The sequence below is a fragment of the Vidua macroura genome, chromosome 13, assembly GCF_024509145.1.
Source record: "Vidua macroura isolate BioBank_ID:100142 chromosome 13, ASM2450914v1, whole genome shotgun sequence".
In the NCBI taxonomy this organism is placed as follows: Eukaryota; Metazoa; Chordata; class Aves; order Passeriformes; family Viduidae; genus Vidua; species Vidua macroura.
This window is the reverse complement of record NC_071583.1, coordinates 988418-1007937: the sequence shown is the minus strand read 5'-3', so window position 1 is coordinate 1007937 and position 19520 is coordinate 988418. Positions and strand designations below refer to the sequence as shown.

General features: G+C 54.2%; 1 protein-coding gene across 2 annotated transcripts in view; it reads left to right on the top strand.

Moving 5' to 3' along the window:
- The window catches only part of GRM7 (glutamate metabotropic receptor 7), a 216983-nt gene that overhangs the window by 137909 nt on the left and 59554 nt on the right, over positions 1–19520 (top strand). For both annotated transcript variants that reach the window (XM_053989136.1, XM_053989134.1), the window contains exons 5-7: positions 4859–4999; positions 10858–11058; positions 15463–15602. In XM_053989136.1, coding sequence (XP_053845111.1) covers positions 4859–4999; positions 10858–11058; positions 15463–15602 — 482 coding nt within the window. The remainder of the gene's footprint in view (positions 1–4858; positions 5000–10857; positions 11059–15462; positions 15603–19520) is intronic.

The following is a 19520-nucleotide window of genomic DNA, read 5'->3' as shown; positions in this document are numbered from 1 at the left end:
AGCAATTCCCAGCCCTGGCAGGGGGCTGAGCCCTGCCCAGCCAGGACATGGCATCACAGGGAGGCAGAGGGGCCAGGCTCGGGTTAGAAACCCATCACCTGGGGTTTGCAGTGGGTCAGCAGGGTTTATTTCCTGGCTGGCACTCGAGAGGCTCTTCTGAGCATTCCTGGTGCTGCTGCCCCTGTCCCTCACCTGGACTTGCCCAGCTCCTCCACAGGGTTTGGGATCCTGTCCCTTTCCCCCACTCCCCCCTCCACGCTCCCCCTTTTTTTCCCCCCGTCTCATCACAATGTAGTTCATGTACGTATTTATCCCATGGTGGAAAATAAATGAACCCTTTAGGTAGTATCATCTTTCTGTGTGTAAAAATAATGATTTAATCAAATCACAGTGATTTGAAGTAATAAGAGATTCATTGTAATTTGGAAAATCTCATAAAAGGACTATTTATATCTCTTAGAGGTATTTGCTGAAAAAGTAATTTGCTAAAGTATGAAATATGGAGAACATTGGGGAATCACTAAATCTTGTCACACCAGTGCAGTGCTTGGTCACGAACAGGGGTGAGAAGTGATTGTTCCTGCCTTTGCATTTAAGCATCCAGCGTGTTTTGTTGGGTCATCTGGTCCCCAGAGCCTCTGAGCCCAGCACTCTCAAGCTGAGCTCTGTGGGTGTGAGCTGTCTGCATGTCCTGGGGTCAGAAAGGTGAAGCACAGGCTCAGGTGTGTGGTCAGAACATCTGCCTTGTTCACCTGAGTGTTCATGGGTCAGGCTCATTCCTAAAAAGGGTCTAAAAGCATTTGGGATTTCCAGTGGCACAGATGGGCCTGCAGGACAGCGCTGTGGGAAGTGTAGGAACAGTCCTGGCTGCTAAAATAATCCCTGGCAGTGTCCCAGGCCAGGTTGGACAGGGCTGGGAGCACCTGGGACAGTGGGAGGTGTCCCTGCCATGGCAGGGTGGCTCTGGGTGGGATTTAGGGTCCTTCCAGCCCAAACCATGCCAGATCCCTGTTGCCAGGCTGGGAGGGAGGGCCGTGCCCAGGGGCTGCCTCTGGCAGGGGCTCTGCAGGACCTGCCAGGATCTGCAGTGCAGGAGGGCTGGCTGCACAGGGCTGACCCCTGGGAGTGACCAGGGCTCTGTCCAGCCCTGAACCCATCCTGCTGTCGCTCACCCTCTTGGCCCAGTCAACAGAAAAGAGTGGTAAAAAACGTTCCCTTTTTAATAGGGATCCATATTCCTGCCCGTGAATGCAGAGGGATCATTAAAGCAATCAATGGGAATGTTATTATTTGTTATTAAATCTGTAAAGGTTCAGAGTAATTCATAGGGAATTCTATTACAGTTTTATCAGGACTCATTGATTTTGTGTTATTAAGTTACAGAGCACTTTCCCCAGAGGTCAGTGAGTTTGGCACGTGGGGAGGGTTTATTGGTGCTCTTTCCCAGCCATATGGATATTGTAGATCTTAGGACTGGATATCCCCTTTGAAATGCTCTTTTCATTAGGAGGAAAACCAAAACACACAGGTTTACAGGAAAACGTTTCAGTTGTGTGTCCGTAAAACCTGGCTGCTTTCTGAATATTCTTCTGACCCATCCATGAGAATATTTTCCTTAGGAAATTTAATCCTATAAATGGTAATCGTGGAATCACTGAATGGTTTGGGTAGAGAAATAGTGCTGGCCCTTCCAGAGAGCACAGAAATGTTCCTAAATCACTAATTTGGCATTAGTTAGCTGCAACAGGTGTCCCAGGAGTTTTAACCAATAATTTACTCACTCTGTGGCAGGCTCAGGTGAATCCCTGCCTCGGGACAAACAGAGCAGGGAGAGATGGGGGTCTCTGCCACCCCGGGGTCTCTTTTCCTGCATTTGGGTGCATTTCATTCTGGCAAGGTTTCATTCCAGGCTGCAGTGCCCACGTGAAGGGCTGGGGAGTCGAGTGGAGCTCACAGAGTGCAGCCAAGCACTCAGTAAATCTGCAGCCCAGCACTGAGGGTTGCTCCCAGCCCGCTCCGGTGGTTTTCTTACATTTTCCCATGGGTTGCTTGCAGTGCTTCAGGCTGGGGCTGTGCTCTGGGCTTGGCATCCTCCTGCTGCCTCTCCTGTAGGAGGCACCTACTTTTGGTTGTAATGAACTGCATCCTTTGCTGGCGAGGCTGCAGGTAAAATTTTCATTAGCTTTCAGCCTGTGTCTGGAAGGCCTCGGTGCTGGTGTTGCTGGCTGGTGTTTGGGGATGACGTGGGCTGTGCCTTCGGAGCCGGGGATGTGTGGAGAGCAGCAGGCTCAGCCCTGGGAAAGCACAGGCTAGAGTTGGGTCACTGGTACACAGAGCAGGGAGAACGGGGACTGACCCCTGTCGCCCTGGTTATCAAGAGTTTTCTAAAGCCTTCTGAGTTGACATTCTTGTAGAGAACTTTCCCACACGACTTTCTGTAAACAACCTATTGTTTTGCATTCTTTCATAGAGGTGGAGAAATTTGATGTACAGGTAGTTTGTCCAATGTCGTTGGAGAGGTGGCACGTTCACCCTCCAATCCACTGGCACCTTTTGAGAACTATAAAAGATTGGAGTCAGAAAAAATAAATGAGTCTCTTCATCGTGACCAAAGCAGTGGTGCGTCCTTTTTCCCTTGTGTCATCTGGTGACAGACCCCATTCCCAGTCTGCTTTGCAGTTTGAAAACACGGGATTTGTGGGTTTGTGCTGGTTTTCTCCCTGGTGGAAGGACTGTCGTGCTAATTCCACCGTGCCAGATGGTTTTCCTTAGACTCTGCTCCAGGCTGTGCTGTGCCAGCCTGAGTCGCTTTCCCCACCTATTGCAGCAGGAAGTCCTTGGCTGCAGTGCCAGGGAGGTTCCCCTTTCCATGGAAAGGTTTCCTTTTCCAGGAAGGTTCCCCTTTCCATGGAAAGGTTCTGCTTTCCAGGAAGGTTCCCCTTTCCATGGAAAGGTTCTGCTTTCCAGGAAGGTTCCCCTTTCCATGGAAAGGTTTCCTTTTCCAGGAAGGTTCCCCTTTCCATGGAAAGGTTTCCTTTTCCAGGAAGGTTCCCCTTTCCATGGAAAGGTTCCCTTTTCCAGGAAGGTTCCCCTTTCCATGGAAGGTTCTGCTTTCCAGGAAGGTTCCTATTTCCATGGAAAGGTTCTGCTTTCCAGGAAGGTTCCCCTTTCCATGGAAAGGTTCCCTTTTCCAGGAAGGTTCCCCTTTCCAGGAAGGTTCCCCTTTCCATGGAACGTGCATCTGCAGCCCTTCCTGACTGCAGAGCTGTGGGATTCTGCAGTGCCAGGGGTGCCTTGGGCTGTGAGAGCTCATTGCTGCCATCCTTGCACCCTCCTCTGCCGGGGTGCCCGGGGTGGGAAAGCATCCCCTGAGATGCCCATCCCCAGGGGGTTTGCACCTGTAGGGTGGCAGACCATTCACCTGGGGCTCCTCTGGGCACAGCAGCATTCTCAGGTCCTCTCCACCCCTGGTCTGCTTCACCCAGGTTGGATTTGGGTATTTGAATTCCTCCACAACTTCCTTAGTGAAAGAAGAAGCTCCAGTTGTGCCTGTGCCTGGGAGGCAGGTGGGAGGGTCCCCTGAGGGGCAGAGGCTCTGGGTGCAGGCAGAGTGTCGTTATTGGACACGAAATGAGCACACAGAAGCTTGGTAAGTTCAAAAGAGAAAAAGAGCCAATTTTATTTCTGACCTCGCAATATATAGAATTCCACAAGTGGCAGTGGATTGGGGGATGGAATTGCCACCTCTCCAACCACATTGGTCAAACCAACATCCATCAATTCTCTCCTCCCACAAAGAAGAATGCAAAACAATCATTATTTACATGAACAGTGTGAGAACTCCAGTAGAAATATGTAAACATCAGAAGGCATGGAAAACTTTTAAAAGAACTTTAAAACTTTCAAAAAGAACTAGAAAAGAAAACTTCACACTTTTAAAAGCCAGGGCAACAGCAGAGCTCTGCTGCTGCCTGCTGCAGCCCCAGCACAGGTGAGATCTGCTCCTGCTGGGCTGCCACAGCTCCCTGGGAGAACAGGCACAAAGCTCCAGAGGGGCAGCGAGCTTTGGGAGGGTACAGCTGGCTCTGGAGAGCCCGGGGAGCCAGCAGGGTTTGGGGTGCCAGGAGCCTGTGACAGGGCTGCAGGGTGGGACAGCCTCGCCCGTCCGCGGCACCTCTGGAGCACAGGTGGCACACGCAGGTGACAAAGCTGCCCTGCTCTGTGCCAGGAGCTCTTGGCTGTGCCACTGCTCCCTCCGAGCAGCTGCTGCCAGAGAAGAGGCGTGAGAAAGCACAGCAGGCTGCGTGTGTGAGCACAGGCACGCACTGACTGATCTGTGCCCCTGCAAGCCTTGTTGGCCAGGGCACAGCGGAGTGCCGAGGGACAGCGGCAGGGTATGAACGATGTGCGAGGGTGGCGCTGGCTGCTGGCCCCAGGGGGGATTTGTGTGCACAGAGCTGCTGCTGACAGCCTGCTGAGATGGAGATGCCTCCCCTGGAAGTCGGGGCAGGCCAAGAACAAAATTAGTGTCAAGCTCAGCCCAAGATCATTTATTTCCACTCCTTATTGGTACATCTCTAGTCCATGCATTTTCCTTATAACTTTTGGAAATATTGGTCTGTCTTACATTTGTCTTGCCCAGTTTTACACCTGGTAGTTAGGGTCATTGTCCTGCAGGATGCAGCTGGTGAGGAAACGTGGATTTTCTCTCTTGCCACGGTGCCCTCACGTGGACAGAGCCGTGTGCTGGGTACCGAGGGAGGCACGAGGGCAGTGCCACAGACATTTCTGTCTGTGCCCAGGCTGCAGCTGCCCAGTGCAGAACAGCCAGGACTCACCCTGCCCTCTCCTCCCGCAGGCTTTGACACCTATTTCACCTCTCGCACCCTGGAGAACAACAGGAGGAACGTGTGGTTTGCAGAGTACTGGGAGGAGAACTTCAACTGCAAGCTGACCATCACTGGCTCCAAGAAGGAGGACACGGACCGGAAATGCACAGGTAATTAATTAACTCCTCCTTCCCCTCCTCTGCTGGGCAATGTGGGGCCAGCAATGCTTTTATTTCAGTGAAGGGGGGCTGCAGTTTGTTTTAGATGGAGGATGGAACAATTTAGGAAGGAATTCTTCCCCTGGCAGGGTGGGCAGGCCCTGGCACAGGTGCCCCGAGCAGCTGGGGCTGCCCCTGGATCCCTGGCAGTGCCCAAGGCCAGGCTGGGAGCAGCCTGGGACAGTGGGAGGTGTCCCTGCCATGGCAGGGGTGGCACTGGGTGATCCACAAGGTCCCTCCCAACCCAACCCATTCTGGGATTCCATGATTCCATGACTAGAACACCCTGGAGAAGCGCTGGGCAGAATGTGCCTCTGTGACACAGAAGCCACAGCTAGTGCTGTCACCTGATGGCCACCCCAGCCTTCCCCCAGCCCCTTCAGATGTCCCAGCAGCAGCTGAAATGTGTCAGGTTGGATGATTGCCTTGCGTTGTGATTGGGGAAATCAGTTCATGGGAGGATTTGTTTCACTTTGACTGAAAACTGGCCCAGAGGAGCGTGGAGGGAGCAGCTCAGCACTCTTGGACACAGGTCCTGGCCCAGAGGAGTGTGGAGAGAGTTTGGGCTGGAGCGTTACCCAATGCTTTGTGTGGTGAGCAGGAGGAATTTAAAAGCTCATCCGCCTTCCCCAAGAAATCCCATGGGGCTTGCTGGGTGGTGCTGAGATAAAGGCTTTTGTCTCTAATGGGAGCTGAGGCTGGGCCAGGGGATTCTGTCACTGCACAGCTGTTACAGGGCTTTGTCAGGTGACAGTGCAGGGATTTCACTGCACAGAGGCCTCCTTGTCATCCTCTGCTCCTCCAAATTACAATATGTACCCTGGCATATTGTTGGTGGCTCTCGAGCCCAGGCTCTCAGCTATTTTCATGTAAAGAACTTATGTGGAGAAGCCTTCAGACCCCTCAGGGCAGCGTGTGCAGGGTCTGTGCTGTCAGTGAGCATCAGGGAGGGTATTTGCAGAGGCTGGGTCATGGGCTGGGGCAGTGGCTGTCCCCAGGCAGGGCTGTGTGATGGTGCTGGGGGTGGATGAGCAGTGGATGTTTTTCTGCCAGCACGTCCCCAGCTGCCGAATTCCACCTTGTGCAAATAAGAGCTGCCTGTTTGATACCGTGAGCATTCCACAATCTTTAAATTAAATCTCTTGTTAATGATGACTATCACCAGGTTCTCAGCAGCACTATTGTGTGAGACCCTTTGGAAATGTATTCAATTCTTCAGGAACTGAAGCAGTCTCTGAACTCATCTCGCGTGAGCACCGACGGAGGGGATTTTGATGTCTGTCTGCGTGAATTACATGCCATAAAAATTGTCCTAGAGATACTATTTATCCCTCCTCAGACATGCCCTGTGCGGTGTGGTGATAACAGTGAGTGCAGAGGGACCAGCTGAAGGAGAGGCAGTGGGAACTGCTCCGCTCCGCGCGGGGACGAGGGAGGGAGCCCGGCAGTTCTCAAACCTGCATCTCACTGCCGGCGTCTGAGGGAGGTGGAACAAGTGCCATTCTCCCTCTCTGTTCTCAGCACTCTGCGCTTGGAGCTTTTTTCCCTGCCTTTGCTGCAGCGTTGTTCTCCTGCGAGGATGTGCCTGGAGCCGGCCCCGGCCGCCGCGTCTCTCAGGAATCAGGATGATGAGCACTTGAGCCTCGAGTAGGAAGGGGGGGGTTAAACTGTTTGTCATCACCTTCAAATAGATCCTTTGGAAGCAAAAAATGCTCGTGTCAATAAACTGCTTTTGTGTTTCATCCTTCTCCTGACATCCCAAGGTACTCATTGCAAACCCGTGGGACAGAAGTGTGTTCTCCTGAAATCACGTTGTGTTCAAGTGTCCCAGGCGTCAGCTGCTCCACTGCTGAAGCAAATCACGGTGGTGTGTGGCTCCTGCAGATCTCCACGTCAAAGAAAAAACAGCAAAAAAAGCACCTTCTTCTCAAAGAGGAGCAGAAATGGTGCAGTTCTCAAAGACAGACAGAAATGGTGCAGTTCTCAAAGACAGACAGAAATGGTGCAGTTCAAAGAGGAGCAGAAATGGTGCAGTTGTCAAAGACAAACAGAAATGGTGCAGTTGTCAAAGATAGACAGAAATGGTGCAGTTCAAAGAGGTGCAGGAATGGTGCAGTTCAGAGAGGAGCAGGAATGGTGCAGTTGTCAAAGACAAACAGAAATGGTGCAGTTCAAAGAGGAGCAGGAATGGTGCAGTTCAGAGAGGAGCAGAAATGGTGCAGTTCAGAGAGGAGCAGGAATGGTGCAGTTGTCAAAGATAGACAGAAATGGTGCAGTTCAAAGAGGAGCAGAAATGGTGCAGTTGTCAAAGATAGACAGAAATGGTGCAGTTCAAAGAGGAGCAGGAATGGTGCAGTTCAGAGAGGAGCAGGAATGGTGCAGTTCAAAGAGGAGCAGAAATGGTGCAGTTGTCAAAGACAAACAGAAATGGTGCAGTTGTCAAAGAGGAGCAGAAATGGTGCAGTTGTCAAAGACAGAAATGGTGCAGTTCAAAGAGGAGCAGAAATGGTGCAGTTGTCAAAGACAGAAACGGTGCAGTTCAAAGAGGAGCAGAAATGGTGCAGTTGTCAAAGATAGACAGAAATGGTGCAGTTCAAAGAGGAGCAGGAATGGTGCAGTTCAGAGAGGAGCAGGAATGGTGCAGTTCAAAGAGGAGCAGAAATGGTGCAGTTGTCAAAGACAAACAGAAATGGTGCAGTTGTCAAAGAGGAGCAGAAATGGTGCAGTTGTCAAAGACAGAAATGGTGCAGTTCAAAGAGGAGCAGAAATGGTGCAGTTGTCAAAGACAGAAACGGTGCAGTTCAAAGAGGAGCAGGAATGGTGCAGTTGTCAAAGAGGAGCAGAAATGGTGCAGTTGTCAAAGACAGACAGAAATGGTGCAGTTGTCAAAGAGGAGCAGAAATGGTGTGGATGGGGTTTGTTTGTACTTTCCATGGTTTTGGTCTGACAGCACAGAGGGGCTCGTGGTTTCTTGCTGCACCCATTTTTTAGGCTGGTTCTCCAGCCTGCCCTCCGTGGGACCCCCAGGATGTCCTGACAGGTCTGTGCTGGGGGTTCTGTTCTCTCCTGCCCCTTCCCCAGAGGCGCCCAGAGCACTGCTCCTGCTGCTTTCATCTGGAGGAACTTGGTGCCTTTTGGGAGCTTCCTTCTCTTGCAGAGTAATTAATAATTGAATTTCTGCACTCCCATTGTACGGGAGCTGTTCCTGGAGCCTGTGGTAAAACGTTCTGCCTGACTTCTTCAGCTCAGCCTCGGAGGGGGAAATGTTCCCCACAATAATATTGAAGTTGGAATTAAAATTGTGCCCATCACTTCTGGTTTATTCTTGCCTGGAAATGGACTTTGGGCCTGATTTGCTGCTCACTGCAACAGCAGGAGGGTGACACAAACTGGAGGGAACACTGTTCAGACAGGCCTATTAATTTGGTTATTTGCTGGGTTTTTTTGAAGTCTGCAGAATATTTGGCCCATAACATTTCATAACATTTCATAATCATAACATTTGCTCTGCAGGTTCTTTGCTGCTTCAGATTTGGGTTCAACTTCTAACTGCAGTCCAATCTCTTTAGGAGGTAGCTCAGCCTGTGTTTTGGTGAAGGACAGCACACTCCCAGCTGTGTACATTCAGACATGTGTGGGGTGAGCAGTTACATTTGTCTCCACATCTGGATTTACTGTGCACAGTTCTTGATGTTTAATACCCAGCTAAGTGGCTGTTCCAGCACAGGGAAGCATCCTTGTTCTTGGAAATTCTACTGAGATTTGAAAACCTTCACTATTTTCGTGTTTGGACAGTTACATTGCTCTCAGGTTTTTCCAGGTGCATTTTGCTTGGGTTCCTCTCCCAGATCTCTTCACTGCTGCAGGTTTTCCTCCTGCTGTGCGTGTGCCCGGCCGTGCTTCTGGAACTTGCTGTGGCTTATCAGTGTTGTTTGTGTGCAGCATTTCAATCCCAATCCCCTCCCCTGGCATCCATTCCTGCTGCATTGCTCATTTGGTTACAGAGCTGAAACCACTTAAAGGCATTTTCCTTGTCAGGGCTTGAAATCCTGATAAGTTCTGTAATCAATGAGAGGGAGTGAATAATGAAAAGGACCCTGCCTGGAATTTCACCAGCTGGAAACTCGCTTTTTCTGCTCAGCTGTTTGCAGGATTTCAGGGCTTCCAGAGGAGCTGAGATTTAAAACTGGGGGGCTTTTGGTAGAGGGTGCTTCAACCATCATGGAAGCATGGAATGGGTTGGGTTGGAAGGGACTCTAAATCCCACCCAGTGCCAGCCCTGCCATGGCAGGGACACCTCCCACTGTCCCAGGTGCTCCCAGCCCTAGTGTCCAGCCTGGCCTTGGGCACTGCCAAGGACAAATGGACAGTTTCAGGGGAAAGGAATAAATCAGATTCCTGATTCTCAGCCTGCAGTGCCTCATTCCAGGCTCTGAAAATCCTGCTTGGTTTACTGCCTAATTGCAGAGCCCCCTGACCTGTTCAGGTGGCCAGAAGAGCACAAAGGCCACGGCCACCAGGCCACACTTCCCTCTGCAGCCCGAGGGCCAGGGAGGGACTAAGGCTGGAGCCTGAAACTTCCAGCGTTTAGGTTCACCTCTTCCATCCCTGCTCTTGAGCTCTGCTGCCTGCCCGTGGTTGAGTTCCTGTGCCCTGCTCTTCCACCTGCAGAGCCCCTTCCTTCCCCAGGTGCTCGCTCCGTGCCCGGGGGGATGCAGCTCTCTGGGGTACAGCTCAACTCTCTGGGGTGCAGCTCTCTGGGGTACAGCTCAACTCTCTGGGGTGCAGCTCTCTGGGGTGCAGCTCTCGGGGGTGCAGCTCTCTGGGGTGCAGCTCTCCGGGGTGCAGCTCTTTGGGGTGCAGCTCTCTGGGGTGCAGCTCTCCGGGGTGCAGCTCTTTGGGGTGCAGCTCTCTGGGGTGCAGCTCTCCGGGGTGCAGCTCTTTGGGGTGCAGCTCTCGGGGGTGCAGCTCTCGGGGGTGCAGCTCTCCGGGGTGCAGCTCTCCGGGGTGCAGCTCTCGGGGGTGCAGCTCTCGGGGGTGCAGCTCTCCGGGGTGCAGCTCTCCGGGGTGCAGCTCTCGGGGGTGCAGCTCTCGGGGGTGCAGCTCTCCGGGGTGCAGCTCTCCGCGGCCGTGCTTCCCGCACAGGAGCGGCTCCCACACGGAGCACGGATCAGCTTGGGGATTCCAAAGGTTCTCTCCTGCTGCGGGATTTCAGAGGCACTCACGGGATTCGGCAGGGCCTCTGAGGCCCTGCAGGCTGGGGAGCAGGGGTGACAGTGACGGCAGCATCCCGAGGTGCCGTTAATTGCCCGTTAATTGCCGGCACGTTCCTCAGTCCTCCGCAGCCCCTTCGGTGGCTTCTCTGAAGTGACTCTTCCTTCCCTTGATCCGGCTTTGACTTTCAGTTAGAGCCCGGGATTTGCAGCAGAACAGAACACCAGGTTTTAAATTCCAGCTGTGCCTGGCTGTAAGTGCTCTCCTGGCCCAGGGCCGGGCTCTGGGAGCGGTCCGAGCCCGGGGCTGGCTCTGAGGAGCTCCCTGCGGGCTCGGGCTTCACGTCGGCGAGCAGGGCAGCATTGGTTTCTCTGGATTACAGAGAGTAACTCGCGAGAAGAGTCGGTGATTCCGGCAGCAAGGACGGAGGTTTGGTTATGTGTTCGTTAATAACGCTGCAGCTCAGAACGTTTTACGGTGCTGACCGAAGGCGCGGTTCCTCGGCGAGCGCTGCGCGGCTCCGCTGGCATTCGGTGCCAGGGGAGCGCTGTCCCCGCTGGCCCTGAGTGCCCCCCGTGTCCCCCGTGTCCCCGCAGGGCAGGAGCGCATCGGGAAGGACTCGCCCTACGAGCAGGAGGGGAAGGTGCAGTTCGTGATCGACGCCGTGTACGCCATGGCCCACGCCCTGCACCACATGAACCGCGACCTGTGCGCCGACAGCGCCGGGCTGTGCCCCGAGATGGAGCACGCGGGGGGCAAGAGGCTGCTCAAGTACATCCGCAGCGTCAACTTCAACGGTGAGACACGGCCCCGGGCACCTGCTGCCCCCGCCTGACCCCCGGTCACCTACTGACATCCCCCTGTCATCTACTGATCACCCCCTGTCACCTACTGACATCCCCCTGTCATCTACTGACACCCCCTGTGACCTACTGACATCCCTTGGTCACCTACTGACACCCCCTGTCACCTACTGACCCCCCTGTGACCTACTGACATCCCCTTGTCACCTACTGATCACACCCTGTGACCTACTGACACCCCCTGTGACCTACTGACACCCCCTGTGACCTACTGACACCCCCTGTCATCTACTGACCCCCTGTGACCTATTGACATCCCTTGGTCACCTACTGACACCCCCTGTCACCTACTGACACCCCTGTGACCTACTGACCTCCTGTCACCTACTGATCACACCCTGTCACCTACTGACACCCCTGTGACCTACTGACAGCCCCTGTCATCTACAGACCCCCTGTGACCTATTGACATCCCTCGGTCACCTACTGACCCCCTGTCATCTACTGACCCCCCCCTGTCACCTACTGACATCCCTGTGACCTACTGACCTCCTGTCACCTACTGACACCCCCTGTGACCTACTGACATCCCTCTGTCACCTACTGATCACACCCCGTCACCTACTGATCACACCCTGTCACCTACTGACATCCCCCTGTCACCTACTGACCCCCTGTCACCTCCTGACCCCCTGGGACCTCCTGACCCCTCCTGTCCCCTGCTGAGCCCCACCATGGAGCTGGGGCTGGGCAGGGGTTGCTCTGTGAGCAGATCCCTGCTCCCTGCTGCTCCAGGGGATTTCTCCTGCCTCCCAAGGTGGGGCAGTGGAGCTGTGTGTGACAGGAACAGCATGGCCTGTCCTACTGCTGCTCTCAGTGTCCCCAGCCCCAGAGCTGGGCATCCTCCTGCTGGGGAACAGCTCTGCTCAGCCCCGTGCAGCTGGGACCACCCTGCCCTGAGCTGGGACCACCCTGCCCTGAGCTGGGACCACCCTGTCCTGAGCTGGGACCATCCTGCCCTGAGCTGGGACCACCCTGTCCTGAGCTGGGACCACCCTGCCCTGAGCTGGGACCACCCTGCTGGTCCTGTCCTGAGCTGGGACCATCCTGCCCTGAGCTGGGACCACCCTGCTGGTCCCGCCCTGAGCTGGGACCACCCTGCCCTGAGCTGGGACCATCCTGCTGGCCCTGTCCTGAGCTGGGACCATCCTGCTGGTCCTGTCCTGAGCTGGGACCACCCTGTCCTGAGCTGGGACCACCCTGCCCTGAGCTGGGACCATCCTGCTGGCCCTGCCCTGAGCTGGGACCATCCTGCTGGTCCTGTCCTGAGCTGGGACCACCCTGTCCTGAGCTGGGACCACCCTGCTGGCCCTGCTTTGGGCCTTGCCCTCCTTGCAGAGGTGCTGCCATCAATGCAGCCAGGGCTGGAGCCAGGCTGTGCTGGAGAGAGGCTGGATCTGAGTGAGGCGCTCAGTGTGCATTTTGTGATCATGTCCTGGAGGACAAAAGGCCCAAAATATGGAAGACTTTAAACCTCAAGTGCTCACACAGTGAAATTCTGGAAGTTTTGAAGTGCAGCTGTGTTTTGCCAGTGAAAAGCTGAAGATGCTGTTCATGGGAGCCCCTCGGGTGCCCAAACTGCCAGGAACGTGCCCTGAGTAACAAACACCCTGGCTGGTGACACCTGTGTAACTCCTGTCCTCCTCTCCATAATTCATTCCTCATCTTGCAGTGATTAAGAGATCGAAACCCTGCAAATTCAGTCAGATTGTGTCTGGGTTTGAGGGCTTCCTGCAGGTGTCAAGTGCCCCGTGTCTGTGTGGGGAGAAGGCAGCTCCTTTGTTGGGAACTGAATTAAATTGTCACAGCTCTGCATGAGCAAGAAGCTGCAGCCTGGAGACTGGCAGAGGTTCTGAACTGCTTACTGGGCTCAGCAAAATCTGGGAAATCGTAACAGAAAGAAAATAAATCCTAAATGATCAGTGAAACCAGTGAAATAACGACATGTTTTAATGATTGGAAGATCAAGGGTTATTTCTGAAACACCTGTTTCCTCTCTGCGATGAGGTTTTCATACATCACTTTTTATTAATTTCATTATTTCATGAAAGGAGCCTGAGCTGAGGCTGGAACGCTGCAGTGATGCAAACCAGGAGTGACAGAGCCTGCAGACAGGCGGCACAGAAAGGGCTCCAGAGCCTCACCCAGAGGTTAAGGAGGGCTGGCCCCTGCTGAGCAGAGCCCTGGCTGGAGCCCAATTACTGCAGCTTCCAAGGCAGGAGAGGGACACTTGTGCGTGCCCCGAGGCCAGCGGTGCTTCCCTCTCGCAGCTGCTCCGTGGATCCTCCCCAGCCTGGCTGTGTCACTGCGGCTCAGGGCGCTGCCAGCGCCGTGTGCTCCTGCCTGGCCCCGTGCAGAGCCGGGCACGGTGGCACGGTGCATCCGGGGGCTCTGCAGTGCCCAGCCCGCGGTGCCGTGAGCCCTGCTGGAGCCACGGGCACCCCCGGCCACTGTAAAAGCCCCTGCTGGGGCTGGGGAGCTGTTCCCGTGCTGCGGGGTGTTCTTGGCTGTGTCCCCTGAGGGTTTGTCCCAGCGCTGGCTGTGGCGTGGCCGTGACAGTGGTGTCCATCCTCCATCTGCCTCCTGACCAGCAGCCCTGGACCTTCCTCTGCGTGTCTCTTGCATTTTGGGAGCCTCACCTGAGCTCCTGCCGTTCCAGATGTCCTTTTCTTGTCGGCTCTGACAAAGCTGAGCCTAACTCACCCTAAGCAGCCCTAAGAGTCGTGATCAGCCAAATCCCATTTAGCACTTTGCTGCCTTTCTGAGGAGCCAAGGAATTACAGCCATTGCTTCTGATTGACTCTAAGTGTTTCCACTCAAATGTATTCTGGCTACATGAATCTGTAATGACAATTAAATATCTGCCTGGTGCTCACTAGGAACCAGCGAGGAGAGATTTCAGTGGGAGATTTCCTGTACCAGCCTTTGAACTGAATTTGTATCTGATCTCAGAGGATTGTAGGAGAGACAGGAAACAATTTACCCGGGCTGGAATGGAGACTATGCTAATTCACTCCTTCAAATCTTTTCTTCACTCCCTGGAATTCAATGAAGAATGGGAATCATGAAGAAAACGATAATCTTAAAGTTCAGTGCTACAACAGGAGAGATTTTTCATTGCTTTAGGGGGAAAAAGTTACACAGGAGGAGGAAGCTTTGAATATAGATATGCTGGAGGATTGTCATAATCTTCAATCTTGACACAATATTACTCTACCCTACCGAAACCTATTTTAATATGTCTGGAAATAAATGTCACCCTGGAAGGTTGCCCCTGGAGCTCTGAGGAGATGAGGCAGTGCTTTGAGTTCTCCTCTTGGGAAGGTTCCCAGCCAGTGCTGAGGTGATTCAAATGCAGGTGTCCTGCTGAGAGCTCACCTGAGGTCAGGTGTCAGGGCAGCTCCAGGCTTTGCCAGCAGCAGGAAGGGTCGGGGCTCCCTTGCCCTGCACTTGCCTGTGTTTGTCACTTGAGTACACGGTAAATAAAGTGAATTTAGGGTCCTGCTGCCAAGACACTCCCGTGGCAGTGCCACAGAGCCCGGATCAGGGAGTGCACAGGGAGTGTTCTTCCCAAATCAGGGAGTGCACAGGGAATGCTCTTCCCAAATCCAGGAGTGCACAGGGAATGCTCTTCCCAGCCCAGGGAATGCACAGGGAGTGCTCTTCCCAAATCCAGGAGTGCACAGGGAGTGCTCTTCCCAAATCAGGGAGTGCACAGGGAGTGCTCTTCCCAAATCAGGGAGTGCACTGGGAATGCTCTTCCCAGCCCAGGGAGTGCACAAGGAATGCTCTTCCCAGCCCAGGGAGTGCACAGGGAATGCTCTTCCCAAAGGCTGCTCTGTCCTCTCCCGCCCACGATGACGGAATGGAACATGCTGTGGAGGAGGAGGAGGCTATTCCTGGATGCCAGTCCAGGCTGGCTTGTGACAGCAGCCTCTCTCAGAAGCAGCTGGGCCGTTTTCTGGAGGGGGAAGGCAGCATTTAGAGGCTGCCTCCACAGGAGTGGTTTTACGGGAGAGCTCCCAGGGGACGGGGAGATGGGAGGCGGCTGCAGGGCAGGAAGAAAAGCCCTCTGACATTTGTGGCCTCGGGCAGGGCAGGGTGAGGTGAGGCTCACCTGGGCGTGCTGTGTGGGTGTGCAGGCAGCAGGGCAGGGCAGGGATGGCTCTGTGGAGAGGGCTGGGTGATGGCAGCGTCCCCAGGGCCCGCTCTGGATGGCTGCGGGATGGACGGGCCTTGGCCCGCAGCGCGTTTCCAGTGTGAAGGAAAGCTCAGACAAAAGACTGGCTAAGGATTCGGTGCTGGGTGGTTGGATTTTGTCTTGTTTCCTTCCCCCAGGCAGTGCTGGCACTCCAGTGATGTTCAACAAGAACGGGGACGCGCCGGGGCGCTACGACATCTTCCAGTACCACAGCAGCAACACCAGCACGCCCGGCTACCGCCTGGTGGGCCAGTGGACAGACGACCTGCAGCTCAACGTGAGTCCCCCTGCTCCTTTGGGGCCAGCAGGGATCTTTGCTGTTTCCTCACAGCTCCACAGTGGGGGTTTTGCACGTTGTCTCCTTCTCCTCTGTCCCGCATCCTCCTCGCTGTACCCAGAGAGCCAGAGCTCCTCGGACTAACAGAGACATGAGGTGCTCGTGCAAATTTTATGACTTCTGCGTGTCTGCAGTCCCTAGTTGCCAGCTTGAGAAATGAAGCTGTGGGTTGTTGTAGTTTGAAACCACTGGGCTTTCACTTGCAGATGCTTTTCGGTTTTTCTTGTCTTTGGAAAGCTGGAATGAAATGTTTTTGGAGTGAGTCACTTCTCCAGAGGTGCTTTTAGTCCGTGTGGATGAGGTGGCCTTTCTGGGATGGTGCCTAGAGGAAAACAGGCACGCAGGAGCAGGTGCTCAAACACATTTTGATGTTTCCCAGAAAGAAAAAAAACCCAGAAGTGGTGGGTGGGACGCTGGAGACCGTGTCAGCCTCACCCCCCCGAGCCTGGCCTGTGCCCTCGCTGGCTCCAGGATCCCTGCTTGGTTTGTGCACTTTGCCTCAGGCTCCTGGAGAAGGGTGCCAGGTTTTGTGGCTCCCTGTGGAGCGTTACTAACACCAAAGACCCTTTTTGGGTCACCTGGGCTCTTCAGCCACGCGGCCCGAGGAAGATCAAGGTATTCCTGAGGGGAAAGGGGTATTTGTGGGAAAAGGGTTTCCTCCCTCAGTCAGCCCTCCCACCCCGGGAGGAGCATTGGGAATTCTTGGTGTGCTGCAGCTCCTTCTCTGCCTCAGCTGCCACATGTCCTTTGGAAGGGTGATGGGACAGGCTGTGGGACATGGCCCAGCCCTGACACCCCTCCAGAGGTGGCCAGGACACACTGGGGTGACCCAGGGCCGACATGGGGGGTGACACAGGGGGTGACACAGGAGGTGATACTGGGGTGACCCAGGAAGTGACCCCGCAGTGACCCAGGAGGGGACACTGGGGTGGCCCAGGAGGTGACCCGGGAGGTGACACAGGGGTGACCCAGGGCCAACATAGGGGGTGACACAGGGGTGACCCAGGAGGTGACTCTGCAGTGACCCAGGGGGTGACCCAGGAGGTGAACCTGCAGTGACCCAGGGTGACCCAGGGGGTGACACAAGAAGTGACCCCACAGTGACCCAGGAAGTGACCCCACAGTGACCCAGGGGTGACCCACAGTGACCCAGGAGGTGACCCAGGGGTGACCCAGGGTGACCCCACAGTGACCGAGGGGTGACCCAGGGTGACCCCACAGTGACCCAGGGGTGACCCCAGGGTGACCCAGGGGTTGCTCCCAGCCCGGGGCTCTCTCTGGCCCCGGTGTCACACGCTGCACTTGGGGTTGGCCCTGTGACCTGTGGGGACACCTGAGCTCCCCCAGCCCTTTGTGCCTGGCCCACAGCCATGGGCTGCCCTCAGGGGTCACAGCCATCCCCTGCGGTGGAACCAGAGGCCCAACACTTTCTATTTTTAATGTTTTCATGGTTTTTGTTAAATCAGGTAAATAATGTGGGTCACTGAGGGTCCACTCTTGGAGGCTGATCACAAACAATACTTTATTCTCCTTGAATTTTGGCTCATTTTTATTTTCTGTGTCTGATTTGCTCTTTCAGTGCTTTTCAACTTCTGATGTTCTATATAAGGAAACCTATATTAACTTGCAGTTTACAGTTCTTTTAGCAAAAAATATTAATATTTTATCAAGCAAATCCTTCTTTATGTAAACTGCACATCCTGATCCATTAAAATTTAAAGCTAAATTAATGGAGCTTGATTTGTATTCCTGTTGTTGTGTTAAATGTTTCCATAAAAAGACCTCTTTCCTCACCCTCGTAGCCTCATGGCCACAGGGTCATTTCAGTAGCTGAGATTCTCTCACTAACTCCCCTTCTAATCACTCAAGTGTCCCAGTTTCTCACACAAATATATATCTAAGATAGTCCCTTCTGTATTATTGGATTATTTTGTACAATAATAAAGACAATTGTGGAGTCTAGAGAAGTCAAGGATTCCTGGAGATAACCAAAATAAATTCCATTAAATGCATCCCAGGGAAAACTAGCAGGGGATGCGATTTGTCTTCAGTCATTATTGTGGCAATCACTCTTCAGGGGAAGTTTCCCCAGCTCTTATTTCTCAAATACAGCACAGGAGGGGAAGGCCAGGGCTGTGTGGGGCTGTGTGGTTTGGGGTTGGCAGCTGTGCCGTGGTGCTTTGTGTCCCAAGAGCTTTGGCACTCTGGGCAGTGTCGGTGAGCCCTGTGTGTCTGCATTTCCCTGGGAACGGGAACAGCTCTTCTCACAGCCCCACAGGTAAGGACGCTGCAGGCCCCAGAGCAGGAGGGGAGGAGCTGCAGGAGACCAGCTAGGTGAGTAAATATTTTCTTCTTTGCCATCGTCCTCATTGCAAGGAGGAGCAGGAGTGTTTTACTGCTGGATTCCTCTGGCAGGGCTGCTGCTGTGCAGTCTCTTGTGGGTGCCTTCAACAAAGGTCATCGTCCCATTCGTGGTACTTTTTGGGGTATGGTGGGCACAGGCTGGAATAATCTGGAGAGCTGAACCAGATTTTTTCGTGTTAGATTGCAGAGTAACTGCTGTTGCAGTGTTCTCTCTCTTGCTTGTGTTAGCAGACAGACTGAGGAGAGCTTTAGCAGCTTCCTTGGGACTCCTCAAATCTGCTCTTTTCTTCTTGTTGATAAACCTGGCTTTATGAATACACCTGCCTGTATCTCAGGTCAGATAACAAAATATTTGATGACTTTTCACTGCAGCAAACTTGGGACATAGCAGTTTATGTGAGGGCAGTGCACTCACCCCATTTCCTTTTGCCTGCTTGGCAGCCACCAGCTGAGCAGAGCTTAGCCCAGCACCCCGTGCACGGTTTAGAGACAGTTTTGGCTGTATTTCAGGTGTCTGTGCAAGGAGAAAATGAGCTGATGTCTGATTTTAAGGGGCCTTGCCAGTGCTCCATGCAAAGCCACGGCAGTGCTTTGTTCTCCCTGCAGCAAGGGTGTGAAGCTGAGCTGCCCACCCACCTCCCACGGGGGGCCAGGGAAGGCCAGGTGCCACCCCTGTCCTTGTGCCAAGCTCTGCCAGCCCCTCCTGGCACATTTGGGGTGCGGTGCTTGCCGTTCCCATCCTCCTGCCCTGGATTTGAGGCTCAGACCTGGCTGGCTGCAGCCCTGCTGGAGCACGGCTCCGTGGCCCCCGGCGCCGGTGGAAAGCAGATCCGGCTGATGCAGCCAGGGCAGAGATGCTCTGGCCACGGGGAGAGCTGTGTTTTAACCAGGCTGGGGCTCTGGGGGGCTGCCCCCCGTGCCTCGGGGGGGCACTGCTGGCACTGGCTGCAGCTTTGATGTGTTTGAAACCCAGAGGTGCTGCTGCTGCAGAGGAGCCAGTCTGCCCTGGGGAGGATGAGGAGTGTTGTGCAGCAGCTGGGTTTGGGCTGCTTTGCTTTTGCAATGGCTCGTTTCAGTTTGTTCTTAGGCTGGGCTTTCCTTTGTATCTGAGGCTCGTGTGGTTCCAGCAGCAGGGAATGGTGAGGATGGCTGAAGGCAGCGTGGCCAGGGGACAGGTCCTGCCTCCACGTGGAGGTCCTGGTGCCTGTCTGTGGATCTCAGACAAGGAATGAACCCCTCTGTGCCCTGCTCTGCCCCAGCTCAGCTCGGGAGGTGTCCTTGCTGTGTGTGCTGGTTGTAGGGCAGCTTTTGGGGCTGCTGGACAAGGGGCACTGCAGGAATGTGAGGAGCTGCCTGAGCAGCTCCCATACATTGCTGGCTCCTAAAAATGCAGCTTCTCGTGCTTGGAGGTGCCTGATACAAACAGAAACACAAACACATCTCTCCTGGAGGAACTGATGTGCCTGAAGGGGGAAGAAATGGATGGCTCCTAGA